The sequence below is a fragment of the Notolabrus celidotus genome, chromosome 19 (assembly GCF_009762535.1).
Source record: "Notolabrus celidotus isolate fNotCel1 chromosome 19, fNotCel1.pri, whole genome shotgun sequence".
Lineage (NCBI taxonomy): Eukaryota > Metazoa > Chordata > Actinopteri > Labriformes > Labridae > Notolabrus > Notolabrus celidotus.
The window spans coordinates 74,376-88,612 of NC_048290.1; the positions used below are offsets into that span (position 1 = coordinate 74,376).

Genomic DNA, 14,237 nt, shown 5'->3' on the forward strand with positions numbered 1-14,237 from the left:
AGGCAGATGTTCGTCCTCACGTCACATCAGAAACAGCAGATCGAGGAGGAGCAGGTTCTTCCTCTACAGAGACTTTAATAAAACATGTGTATGAATCTGTTTCTGGGTCAGATCTGAGCTTCAATAAATAATAAAACTTCAGTTTGAGGAATAAAGATTATTCAGCTCGCTCTGTTTGTCTGAGAGACTCCTTTATCTGATGGTTCAAACTTTAACTCCTTTAATGTGAATTAAAGGAGATGAGTTATTTTCAGATGATGATTTTAATAATAGACAATAAACAATCTGAATTTTGTGTAATAAATATGTTTGTGTTTTTTTCTGGACTTGTTTTTGAATGCTTGACACTTTCACTTGTTCTTGAGTATTTATATTAATTTATAATATAATTTGTTGTTTTTGTATTTCTACTTTAAACTGAGTAAATAACTTTATACTTTATGTTCTGTATTTAAAAAGTCATATAATCAGTTACTTAAAGCTCCTGTGAGAGAATTTGATCTTTTTAAAAACTGTTTTTATTAATGAAAAAATGACAATAATTAAAAATGAATAAATACATAAATACTAAATAAAGAAAGATTTAAAAGTTAGATTAATAAATGAGAATAATTAAATAAATAATAGTTATAATAATAATAATAAAAATACAAACAATAAACTTTAAATAAAAATAGATAAATACATTATAATAATAATAATAATGGAAATCCCAAATCAGTCAGCCTGAACAATTCTATGTGGTTAATTTTTAAATACTTGCCACTCCCATGTAGTTTTTTTTTACTGTCAGACGAAGAGTTTAAAGAAATGTTTTTAAAAATGATTCCAAACTTTAGATTTATTATTTACACTTTTAAAATAAAGGAGGATAAAGTGTTTTATAATAAACAGCTGACACATGTTCACAGCAGGGGCAGCAAAGAGGTCAGAGGTCAATCTGTCCACAGGGGGCGCCAGAATCAACACAACTGAAAGTCACTAACAGGAGCTTTAATAAATAAACATTCTCTCTTATGTATTTAGGAGGATTAAAAGTCTGCACATTGATTTATTATAACAAAACAACATGAGTTTATTATGTAGGATTTAAATGTAGGATTTTAAAGAATAACAGCTGGTTTGATCTTTGGGCTCTTTTTGTTCCTGTACTGAAGAAACTTCTGTTCCTTTTCTTAAAGCTTTAAATGAGATCCTTTATTTTATTCATTATGAGGAATTTAAATTAATGCAGTAAGTATATTTTACTGAGGGAGAACTCCAGAGCATGATTTAAACATTTAAAAACTGAAATAAATCAGAGAAAGTTTGGATTCTCTTCTAGACTCTCTGGGACCGGATCATCTGGATTCTTCTCCTGTTTCAGTCCCTGCAGGTCTGTCCCGGGTCTGCTCGGATGTGGTCCCTCCCCCCCTCCTCCCCTCCTCTCCCCTCCCCTCCTCTCCCCCTCCCCTCCCCTCCCCTCCCCTCCCCCTGTAAACAGGACTGCTCTGTGTGCAGGAAGTGTGGATCTCTTTCTCTCACATGTTGTGGTTCAGTCATGAAGTCCATCCCGGTCCTGCTGCTGCTCCCGGTCCTGTTTTCTGCGACTGAGGGAGTCCACAACCCGGACCTGAACCAGACCTCCTCAGAGGACCTGGACCTGACTGTGGTTCTGGATCTGTCCTCGCTGGTCCGCCGGGTGGACCTGCGCTTTCTGTCCGTCACCGTCGATGCGAGTCTGGCTTCAGAGGAGAAGTTCATGTTCCTGCTGGGGTGAGGGTCTGAGTCTGTGAGGGGGTCTCTGTACCTGCTGGGGTGAGGGTCTGAGTCTGTGAGGAGGTCTCTGTGCCTGTTGGGGGTGAGGGTCTGTGTTTGTGAGGTGGTCTGTGTTTGTGAGGTGGTCTCTGTGCCTGCTGGGGTGAGGGTCTGTGTTTGTGAGGTGGTCTCTGTACCTGCTGGGGTGAGGGTCTGTGTTTGTGAGGTGGTCTCTGTGCCTGTTGGAGGTGAGGGTCTGTGTTTGTGAGGTGGTCTCTGTACCTGTTGAAGGTGAGGGTCTGTGTTTGTGAGGTGGTCTCTGTACCTGTTGGAGGTGAGGGTCTGTGTTTGTGAGGTGGTCTTGGTTTAGATCCAGGGTTAATGTGCTCTGAAGCTTCCTCTGAATCCTCTTAGACCCTGTGTAGTCCTGATAGAGGATCAGAGTGGGCTCAGGAGAATAACTAACACTCAGAGGATTCTAATCTCATGAAGGACTCTTAATGAGCCTCAGATTAACTCTTTAAATTAACCTCTCAGTCACTGACACCAGGATCAGGTCTCTCTGAGAGGAGGAGGTTTAGGGTTAGGGGTTAGGGTTTCACTTTAGAGCTGGACTCATGAGGACTGAAGTGAAACTGAAGAGAGTTCAAACAGAGACTCTTTAGTTTAAAGAACAGAGTGTTCATCAGGATGTTCCTGAAGCTGCTGAATCAGGAACATGAACTCTGTTTCCTCTCTCAGTTAAAGTCACTGTGAGAACAGGTTTTTAATCCTGGGTAGGTCTGGTGAGATCAGATCCAGGGGTGGATCCAGACTACTCTTATGGGGGGCCCAGCTGATGAAGGGGTGGCCTGACATACAGGGACACTCTCATTATAATTATTATAATTTATAATTAAAGGACTCAAAAAGACAAAGCTGGTCCAAAGTCAATATTATTTATTCTGACTGGACAACTGAGCGACAGTTTCCCTTCCTCCTGCAGTTATATTCTTAAACATACAATAAACACCATAACACCGGGTGTTATATTCTTAAACATACCATAAACATCATAACACCGGGTGTTATATTCTTAAATATACCGTAAACATCATAACACCGGGTGTTATATTCTTAAACATACCATAAACATCATAACACCGGGTGTTATATTCTTAAACATACAATAAACATCATAACACCGGGTGTTATATTCTTAAATATACCATAAACATCATAACACCGGGTGTTTTATTCTTAAACATACCATAAACATCATAACACCGGGTGTTTTATTCTTAAACATACCATAAACATCATAACACCGGGTGTTATATTCTTAAACATACAATAAACATCATTACACCGGGTGTTATATTCTTAAACATACAATAAACATCATAACACCGGGTGTTTTATTCTTAAATATACCATAAACATCATAACACCGGGTGTTTTATTCTTAAATATACCATAAACATCATAACACCGGGTGTTTTATTCTTAAACATACCATAAACATCATAACACCGGGTGTTATATTCTTAAATATACCATAAACACCATAACACCGGGTGTTATATTCTTAAACATACATTAAACATCATAACACCAGGTGTTTTATTCCCATACATACAATAAACATCATAACACCGGGTGTTTATTCCCATACATACCATAAACATCATAACACCCGGTGTTATATTCTTTAAGCTGCCGTGAAATCAAGGCCAGTTTATTTATAAAGCAGCATTCATACAAAGAGTAATTCAAAGTTCTTCACAGAGTTCAAAACAAAAACCAGAACAGGAACCAGAACACACAGCAAACACTTCAAACATGTAACTTTTATATGTGTCCAGTTATGTTTCATACTCTCTCTGTAACTGAACGTACAGAGTTTACAGTGTTGGGTCTTATTATTTATTTAAATTAGGAGGGATTATTATAAATAATCAGCTCAGAACTTCTTCTCAAGGATTCAGACTCACACATTGAGTCTGTTCTGTGTCGAGTCGCAGCCTGAAGCTGGCTCAGACCTCCTGACCCCTCAGACCTCCTGACCCCCCCTGCAGGGTGCCCGACAGACCAACATCTAACAGATCCAATATCAGGTTATATCCATGACGCCATACCCTGTCAGAAAATACCTAATTTAAAATCTGACATTAAACAAACATGAGCATGAAAACATAAAGTATTTTAAAATCTAAGATCAAGAAAGAAAGAAATTAAATGAGTTAAGAAACTTTATTAAACTCAGTTTGTTAAGAGAAATTAAAAGTTTGTAGAAATAAAAACTGAGGTTTTAAAATGTGTTTAGATCCATTACTGAGCAGAGTCAGCATCATGAAAGAGGAACGTTGTTAGTCTGGACTTAAAGGAGGTCAGGGTCTGGTCTAAGACTCTCTGGGAGGTTATTCCAGGTCTGTGCTGCAGAATAACAGAATGCTGCTTCTCCATGCTTCTTTCTTCTGACTCTTGGGACGCTCAGTAGTCCAGCCTCAGATGTTCCTGGGCTGGACTACGATGCTCAGCGTTCCTCCACTCTGCATGGATCTCTGACAACTTCAGAAACTAGAACCGAAAACAAAGAGAGGATTGAAAAGTAAAAGTAGTTTCTATGCTCTGCTTCAGTTCCTGTTGTTGTTACTCAGACTGTTTCCTCTTGATGAAGGTGATTTTAAAAATGAGTGGAGTCTAGGTAGTTGAGAGGAAGTCCACCTCAGCAGGGAAAGGAAACACAGCTGGATTCAGGACTTGTGTTCTTCATCAGAGAGTCCTGAATCATCTCCTCTCTCTCTCTCTGTTTCAGCTCCTCAAAGTTAAGGATGCTGTCCCGAGCGCTGACTCCGTCCTTCCTGAGGTTTGGGGGGACGAGACAGGACTTCATGGTGTTCACGCCTCAGAGGAGCCTTCAGCAGGACTCGGGTTCCTCTGCAGGTAACATCATGTTTGTTAAACCTCCAGGTGTGACTCATCTTTAATATCTCTGCGCTCAGAGACGACTTCTCCTCCCACGCCGTTCATCAGGGCGTCATGTTCATCATGGGAGACCTGTTCATACATGTTGTTCTCTGCAGCAGTCACAGATGAAGCTCACAGATGAAGCTCACAGATGAAGCTCACAGATGAAGCTCACAGATGAAGCTCACAGATGAAGCTCACAGATGAAGCTCACAGATGAAGCTCATAGATGAAGCTCACAGATGAAGCTCACAGATGAAGCTCATAGATGAAGCTCACAGATGAAGCTCACAGATGAAGCTCATAGATGAAGCTCATAGATGAAGCTCATAGATGAAGCTCACAGATGAAGCTCATAGATGAAGCTCACAGATGAAGCTCACAGATGAAGCTCAGATGAAGCTCAGATGAAGCTCAGATGAAGCTCAGATGAAGCTCAGATGAAGCTCATAGATGAAGCTCATAGATGAAGCTCACAGATGAAGCTCACAGATGAAGCTCATAGATGAAGCTCACAGATGAAGCTCAGATGAAGCTCACAGATGAAGCTCACAGATGAAACTCACAGATGAAGCTCACAGATGAAGCTCACAGATGAAGCTCACAGATGAAGCTCATAGATGAAGCTCACAGATGAAGCTCACAGATGAAGCTCACAGATGAAGCTCACAGATGAAGCTCACAGATGAAGCTCATAGATGAAGCTCACAGATGAAGCTCACAGATGAAGCTCATAGATGAAGCTCACAGATGAAGCTCACAGATGAAGCTCATAGATGAAGCTCATAGATGAAGCTCATAGATGAAGCTCACAGATGAAGCTCATAGATGAAGCTCACAGATGAAGCTCACAGATGAAGCTCAGATGAAGCTCAGATGAAGCTCAGATGAAGCTCAGATGAAGCTCATAGATGAAGCTCATAGATGAAGCTCACAGATGAAGCTCACAGATGAAGCTCATAGATGAAGCTCACAGATGAAGCTCAGATGAAGCTCACAGATGAAGCTCACAGATGAAATTCACAGATGAAGCTCACAGATGAAGCTCACAGATGAAGCTCAGATGAAGCTCACAGATGAAGCTCACAGATGAAGCTCACAGATGAAGCTCACAGATGAAGCTCACAGATGAAGCTCATAGATGAAGCTCACAGATGAAGCTCACAGATGAAGCTCATAGATGAAGCTCACAGATGAAGCTCACAGATGAAGCTCATAGATGAAGCTCACAGATGAGGCTCACAGATGAAGCTCATAGATGAAGCTCACAGATGAAGCTCATAGATGAAGCTCATAGATGAAGCTCATAGATGAAGCTCATAGATGAAGCTCACAGATGAAGCTCACAGATGAAGCTCATAGATGAAGCTCACAGATGAAGCTCATAGATGAAGCTCACAGATGAAGCTCACAGATGAAGCTCATAGATGAAGCTCACAGATGAAGCTCACAGATGAAGCTCACAGATGAAGCTCACAGATGAAGCTCACAGATGAAGCTCACAGATGAAGCTCATAGATGAAGCTCACAGATGAAGCTCATAGATGAAGCTCATAGATGAAGCTCATAGATGAAGCTAGTACTGAGAAACACCAACAGGAGGAAGTTCTTAGTCCTCCTGCAGGGATTAAAGGGACATTACACCAGGAGAGACAACTATCAGAACTTAGAGTTAAACTCTCTGAGGGTTTTATCTACCTGCAGAGTCTCCATCACGTGTTTCAGTCTGTGACCACTTTCTCACCTGTAGTCCGGTCAGGGTGTTGAGTCTGAGCCGGTCTGTGAGGGTCCCTGTGATGTTAATAACTCTGGTTCTGGTCTTCGTCAGCCCTGACCTGTGACAAACTGGAGCTGCCGCCATGGCTGGAGGAGCGGCTGAAGAAGGAGTGGACTCATCAACAAGTTCTCCTGATGAGGGAAGACCTGAGGAGGAAGTACAGGAGAGTCAAGTTCACAGGTAGGACCCTTTATAACGTGGTCTTATGGAGTACTTTGAGGTGTTCCTCAGGGCTCCATGTTTAGACCACTGCTGGTTCATCTGCAGACGATGCATGGTTGTTTATGTCTCTTGTTTATGTCTTCTGTCTCCTGAAGTTGATTTCACAGTAAACCCATCTTCTCTTGTAGCTTCATGTTCTGTTGGTCTGTCTTTAAAGCTCAGACTAACCCGTGTGTCTCCTGTCCCCCTCCTCGTCCTGACACAGAGAACACCGTCGACATGCTGCACTCCTTCACTAACTGCTCGGGGATGGATCTGATCTTCGGGTTGAACGCTCTGCTCAGAACGGCTGACAACGTCTGGAACGGCAGCAACGCCGGCTCACTGCTGCAGTACTGCGAGTCCAGAGGGTACAGGATGTCCTGGGAGCTGGGTAACGGTACGCAGACTGGACCCCCAATACCTAGAGTTCACTTAAAGTCAACGATGAAGGCCCCTCTACAGGTCTCAGATCCAGTGAGGATGTTCAAAGAGAATATACTGTCCTTGTTTTTGAGTAGGGTTAGCTTTGGTTGCTTCATCCGTCCTCCCGTCTTCACACTTGTTGATAAAAAGAGGACACCACATATCCACCCGTCCATTTCCCTCCCCTCCTCTGGGGTCGGGTTTTGGTGGCAGCAGGTTCAGCAAGTCGACCCAGATGTCCCTCTCTTCAGGAGCTCCTCTTTGGGGACTCTTACCTCTTTTCCAGCAACAGTTCCAGGGCTGGTTTGAAGCCGGTGGCCTCGTCTGGAACCAGCTCTTTGTGTTTCGACCCCCTAAGACCGGGCCCTAAACCAGATAAACCAGTACCAGAGTCACACCAGCTCCTCGCAGGGCTAGAGGAAAGAAGCGCTTACAGAAGGAGGTGGAGGCGGGTTATCCTGACGTGGTTCTTGTCTGTGGAGAAGCAAGCTAGCACCAGGGTCTCTTTAATTCAAAAAGGCTATCTGAGGTGTTCCCAGGCCAGTCAGGATCCATGATACCTCCTGCAAGGTCTACCCTGGGTCTCCTCCCAGTTAGAGGTGCCCAGACACCTCTGAGGGTAAACTCCCAGGAAGCATCCTTATCAGATACCTGAATCACCACAACTGGTTCCTTTCATGTGAAGGAGTATCAGGTCTGATCCAAGCTCCTCCTGGAGGTCTGAGGTCCTGACCCCCTTCAGAGGAAACTCATTTCAGCAGCTTGTATCTGTGATCTGGTTCTGCTGGTTACTACCCAAAGCTCAGGACCAGGAGAGGGTTGGAACATAGATCTACCCCTGAGTCTAAAACTCGGCTGCTGATGCTGCACCGACACGTCTGTCAGTCTCACCCTGAGATACCTGAACTCCTCACCTGGAGGGAGCTAGTCCCCTGGACCTCAGACTTTAAGGTGCTGACCCTCATACTTTAAATCCTCTAACCGTGGACTCTGAATCAGGGGAACCTCCTTGAGTGTCCTCAGTCTGTGTGAAGGTTCATAGTGGTCTCTGTTTGGTGTCCGGGTAGGTTAAATCCTGACTCTGGTCTCGTTTCTGAGGTCTGAGTTTCACTTCTGTGTTTTGGTGCAGCGTGAGGCCGTTACTCACCTCGCTGCTCGTACAGGAAGTCCCTCCTCGCTGTGTGATCCTCCTCAGAGGCGTCAGCTCAGCGCGTTGTGGTTTTCGGCTCAGACGGGCCAACAGGAAGTGAAACCTTTTTATAGACTGCGAGCAGATTCAGACTGAGCCTGATGACGTGGTCTCTCCGTCTGCAGAGCCAAACAGCTACGAGAAGAAGGCCGGGATCCGGGTGGACGGGTACCAGCTGGGTCAGGACTTCACTCGTCTCAGGGAGATGATGTCACAGTCCAAACTCTACCACGACGCCGGGCTGTTCGGGCCGGACGTGGGCCAGCCGAGGGACCGCAGGACGGACATCCTGCAGGGGTGAGAGGTCATGCAGATCAGGATCCAGTAAAGCATCAATGAATGTTTGTTTCCACATGATTTAGACTTTGTCCTTCAAATGTAAACTCTAAAAGACATCCTGCAGACTGGTGTTGTGGAGTTTAAAGACAGAGATCAGGAGAGGACCAGCTCTGAGGTCTTGTTCCTGTTTACTGAAAGTTTCTTTAATTTCTGAGTTCGCCAAATTATCTTCAACCATCAAAGAAAATATTCAGGAACGCTCATCAGTCCAGTCTCTAACTGGATTACTGCTCCTCATGTGAGAGCTGACCTGATTAACTGCCTCACTCAAACACTTCTTCTTATTGACTCCTGTGTGTGTGTGTGTGTATGTGTGTGTGTCTGTGTGTGTGTGTGTGTGTGTGTGTGTGTGTGTGTGTGTGTGTGTGTGTGTGTGTGTGTGTGTTGCAGGTTTCTGCAGAGTGGAGCTGAGGCGGTGGACGCTGTGACCTGGCACCAGTGAGTTCACCTTTGACCTTGAACCCAAAGTGATGCTGTTAGCTGAGATCACTTCGTCCCTCTCTACAAACCATCGCCTGTATACAATCATGAACGGCACGACAGCTACCTCAAATGAAGCCAAAACACTCATAGCTCTCCCATCTGACCGTCTGCAGTATAGCTCATAAGCCCCGCCTCCTCCATGTTAACAGATGGGACATATTGAATCAGTTATTGATGAAATAAAAAGAGGGATAAAGCAGGAAAAAGGGGAGGGGCTAATAGAATGTCTTTTTTAGATCCAACTTTTCTTCAGAATGTTGACTATCTCAGAATTCTGAGATCAAGGGCAGAATTCTAGACTGTCGTCTTTGATCTCAGAGTTCTAGAATGTCGTCTTTGATCTCAGAGTTCTAGAATGTCGTCTTGATCTCAGAGTTCTAGAACGTCGTCTTTGATCTCAGAGTTCTAGAATGTCGTCTTTGATCTCAGAGTTCTAGAATGTCGTCTTTGATCTCAGAGTTCTAGAACGTCGTCTTTTATCTCAGAGTTCTAGAATGTCGTCTTTGATCTCAGAGTTCTAGAATGTCGTCTTTGATCTCAGAGTTCTAGAATGTCGTCTTTGATCTCAGAGTTCTAGAATGCCTGTGATGTCACAGTAGAATTCTAAAGAAAGGGGCGGGGTCGAGGGAATATTTAGGCTTCACTTCTCACAACAGGAGCAGATGAAGGTGCCTCGTCCATATGATTTAAACATCGTCAGGAGTATCTATCTGTCTGTCTGTCTGTCTGTCTGTCTGTCTGTCTGTCTGTCTGTCTGTCTGTCTATCTATCTATCTAACGGGTGTATAAACTGTCTCTCTCTCCTGCTCTGTAGTTATTATGTAAACGGCAGGGACACGTCTCTGGAGGACTTCCTGGACCCTGAGGTTCTGGACACCCTGATCTGGAAGACTAATGAAGTCCTGGAGGTAAAGCTGTGTTTGAGAGGAGGACAGAGAGGAGGACAGCTCAGTCTCTGTGGTCTGAATAGTAATCCGTGTCTCCTCTCCGGGTCCAGACGGTGAAGCTGGCGTCTCCTGAGAAGTCGGTGTGGCTCGGAGAGACCAGCTCGGCGTTCGGAGGAGGAGCTGTGGGACTGTCGGACACGTTTGTGGCAGGATTCATGTGAGTGTTCAGCAAGTGGTCATGTTCAGAGCGCTCTCTGCTCCTCTGATTGTGTCTAACAGGAGGGCCGTGGTTTCTCAGGAGGCCTCTAGGAGCTGATTGAGTTTAGTGATTACCCATCAGCCCCGGTCTCATGACAGACCTGCAGACAGCTGCTGCTCAGTGTGAACCGGGCTCACATGGAGAGTGGCTTCATGTGGACTCTCTTACACCGCGCTGTCAGACGCTTCAACATGTCTGAGTGTTGTAGAGAGGCGTTCAGGAACACGTCTCTGTGTTTGTGTTCTGATCACATATTCAAACATCAGATGTTTAGTTTTATGAACTCATGATCTTTAATGATGAACATGTTTCAGTGATCAGAGGACGTGTGTCTCTGCAGGTGGCTGGATAAACTGGGCCTGGCAGCTAAACTGGGTCTGGATGTCGTGATGAGACAGGTGCTCGTTGGATCAGGGACTTATCACCTGGTGGATGAAAACCTGGATCCACTTCCTGTAAGATGGTCTTTGTTTGTTTGTTTGTTTGTTTGTTTGTTTGTTTGTTTGTTTGTTTGTTTGTTTGTTTGTTTGTTTCTTTCTTTCTTTCTTTCTTTCTTTCTTTCTTTCTTTCTTTCTTTCTTTCTTGTCCACTTGGTGGCAGCAGAACAGGCTGAATCATGACACCTGAGGAGATCATGTATAGTGATGGGTGTTCATGTGATTAAGAATCCTGACAGGGTGAGCAGGACCACTCAGAGGAGAGGTCATCCTCACCCTGCAGAGATCCTCCTCCTCTCACATCTGTCTTTCTTCCTCTGCTGAGGAATCAGCTGAGACCAAACTAACGTCTGATTGGTTCGGACCAATCAGAAACCTTCTATTCTACTGTGTTCCATTCTGCTTTGATCTGTTCTGTTCTCCAGAGAATGAGTCACTGACATCATGGAGTTCTGACCAATCAGAAGCATTCTTTCATGTCCTTTGATGTTCCGTTCCATTCTAAGCTTTGTACCAGGGGGGTTAGAGGGTTCGACCAATCAGAATCAACTGTTCGTTCAAACCTTTTAATGTTGACATGCTAACATGTTAGCCAACAGCTACTTGATGCAGCTGTAAACTGGCTTTAATCACACATACTCTAGCAGAGAGGTCCAACAGCTGAAAACGATGGAGGAGTTAAAGCTAGATATAATACTCAGGAGGTGGTGGAGACCAAAATCAGAGCTGTAAGAGAGAGAGACTGTTGGGCTCACATTCAGAAGAGCGGACACTGCTCTTCTTTCTTATGAATAAGAAACTTGTTGGTGGTGTCGGTCTTTGAGTGGCTCAAACAGGGACTGACTTCTGTCCTCTGTCCTCTGGTCTCTTCCTCTCAGGACTACTGGCTGTCCGTCCTCTATAAGAGACTCGTTGGACCCGAGGTTTTAAACATCGAAGGACTTCATAACTTCTCTCGCCGTAAGAGAGTGAGGCTGTACCTGCACTGCGCTCACAGACAGAGGTATCCCCGTCTCCTCCATCATCTTCAGACAGAGAGTCCACTTCCTGTGCTAACCCTCCTCTGATCTCCGTCTCTGCAGATACAGGAGAGGAGCCGTCACACTGATCTCCATGAACCTGAGTCACAGAGCGGTCAGGGTCTCCCTTCCTGCTCGCCTCTCGTCCAGCACAGTGGAGGCGTTTGTTCTGCAGTCTGAGCAGCCGGGGGAGGAGGGGCTCTACTCCAGGTGCTGCTCAATACTCCCATTTATCCCTCCAATGACCCGTCCTCATGTGACGGAGCAGTCACGTCTCATCACTTACCTTTTACACTCCTCACAGTCCAGACATGGCAGACGCAGGGACACAGACAGATTTAACAGAGCTCAGTGAGAGGCTGCTTTTAGATTTAAGGATGTTTTATTTTACTGTGTGAGGAGAATTTTAAATCTAGTGTTGTGTTTGCAGAGGCAGGAGTTTAGAGATATTAATCCTCGGGTTTCAGTCTCACAGTTTCTGAGTTAAAGAGATTAAAAGTGGGAGAGAGCATCAGGAGGAAATTAAAGCAGTTATTCAGGTCACAAGGAAATACTACAGGGATCTGAGTGTGGGAGTGATGGTGAAGGAAGAGTAGCTTTAGTTTGCATTTTTAATTATATTTAAATCCCTTTATTCTGCATTTTAACATCTGTTTTATTCACATTATATACACAGGAGCAATTAAACAATTAAGGCAAGTCGTGTTTTCCTTGTAAGAGAAAACAAAAATAAGAAGATAGGTGAATAAAATAATAATAATAATAATAATTACTCTGATTTTAAATAGAAAATAAATAACTAGAGAAGAGAAGGAAATGACAATAATGAAAGTACAGAATAATAAAAAGGGTTCATATTTAAAAATATATAAATATAAATTATTCTGCATTTCAAACAGTTTTTAATTCTGTATTAATGAAAAGTGTCTCTACCAGGGTTCATTATTATTTTAACCCTTAAGTTAAGTTGCGGGTCAAATTGACCCTTTTTAAAGTTAAAAAAAATAAAATGTTAAAAGTATTTTTTCGGTTTGAAACGTCTTTGTTTGGCTGAAATCAACATATAAAATTAAAATGGTTAATTTCACATTTAAGGCAGTATATACCTCTAAACCAGATACAAACAGTCTAAAAATCTGGGCAGCAGGTGACAGAAGAGGTGTCTCATGTTAATTTATCAACATCACTTCATAAAAATAAATAAATTAAAATAAATTAAAACAAAATCTTTGTCATGTAAAACTATAATATTCATATTTAGGTCCTTCCAATGTACATTTAAAAAAGTTTTAACCTTAATTTTCATAATAAAAGAGTGAGTTATCCTCATTGAACCATGATCTGTGAGTTAAAGAACACCAATGAACTAAATCTGGATTTAAATGGTTAGTGATGGAGTTAACAATGAGATTATAAAAATGTTGAGTGGGATTTTTTGGGGTTCTGACACTTTTGGATAATTGAATATGCCCCGGGTCAAATTGACCCAGGAACATTATTGCTGTTCCAGAGAAACAAACATAACAGGAGGGTTAAAGGACAACACTGAATAACACTGATACACCTTAATGAATGAATGCAGGAGTGTTAACATGCAGCACATTCCCCTCCACTGCATAACAAAGCTGTGTGAACTGTGAGTGTGTCAGAGTCTCAGGTATGACCTCCATGTCCGTGTGTTTCCTGTCTCTGCAGGTCGGTCACTCTGAACACAGAAGTTTTAAAGATGGTGGACGATCAGACTCTCCCTGATTTGAAAGGAGCTCGTCTTCCTCCGTCTGATCACCTGCAGCTTCCTGCGTACTCGCTGGCCTTCTTCGTCTTCATAGACGCTGCGGCTTCAGCCTGTTTCTGACCTCTGACCTCCTCTAAACCTGGACATGGACTCCTCAGGGTGACGTGTTTGTGCTGAAACCAGCAGGTATCAGACTGAGCGAGGTGTGTCACAGGACTGAAATGACCTCATGAGTGACTGACCTGATGCTGTGGACTGATCAGGTGCTCTGTGTTTAAATGACTGCAGTTTATTTTTGATAGAATTATTGAATGCTGTGTTAATAAAGTTTTTTCAAATTGTGTGACACGCAGCCTGAATCAGTGTAGTATATAATGTTATATTTTATATAATATTATATATGATAATTTAGCAGAGGTAATCTTTAGAATAACAGGAAGGTGATGCAGCAGTGTCTTATACCTGCATTCTCTCTAATGTCCAGCAGGGGGCAACCTAAAGAAACTTCCTTCACTCAGGGATGAGAATGTTTGTCAGAACACATGACGCTCACATGTAGAAATGTTCCACTTTGTCCACAGGGGGGCGCCAACAACCACACAGAGAGAAAGTTCCTTACTGGAGCTTTAACCTGTAAAGTAAACACACTTCACCAAAGAGGAGTGGTCCTGTTATTCCAGCAATAAGACAGAGTACGGACTTTATCCTGAGTCTGCATTAAATAAAGACACACCTTAATTTACACAGTGACACATCTCATGCTGCACACCAACCGTCCTGTTATAACAGGTCAGCCACG

General features: G+C 43.3%; 2 protein-coding genes across 3 annotated transcripts in view; both read left to right on the forward strand.

Annotated features, from left to right (window-relative positions):
- helq (helicase, POLQ like) overlaps positions 1 to 170 on the forward strand; it is a 14,146-nt gene extending 13,976 nt beyond the window's left edge. The window contains exon 19 of the mRNA XM_034709279.1: positions 1 to 170. This exon is cut by the window's left edge and continues 709 nt beyond it. The gene's annotated coding sequence lies outside the window, so the exon portion shown is untranslated.
- Positions 171 to 1,466: 1,296 nt separating this feature from the next.
- On the forward strand, positions 1,467 to 13,790 carry hpse (heparanase). 2 transcript variants are annotated; one of them, XM_034710440.1, is made up of 12 exons: positions 1,467 to 1,755; positions 4,535 to 4,662; positions 6,512 to 6,643; positions 6,891 to 7,064; positions 8,405 to 8,576; positions 9,009 to 9,056; positions 9,916 to 10,009; positions 10,099 to 10,205; positions 10,588 to 10,702; positions 11,563 to 11,687; positions 11,767 to 11,913; positions 13,399 to 13,790. In XM_034710440.1, exons 1-12 carry the CDS (start codon positions 1,541 to 1,543, stop codon positions 13,556 to 13,558), a joined length of 1,617 nt encoding a protein of 538 aa, XP_034566331.1. In that variant the 5' UTR covers positions 1,467 to 1,540; the 3' UTR covers positions 13,559 to 13,790. The 2 variants fall into 2 exon arrangements, with proteins under 2 accessions (XP_034566331.1, XP_034566332.1); XM_034710441.1 differs by having other exon boundaries at positions 1,468 to 1,755; positions 6,515 to 6,643.
- The last annotated feature ends 447 nt before the right edge of the window (positions 13,791 to 14,237 follow it).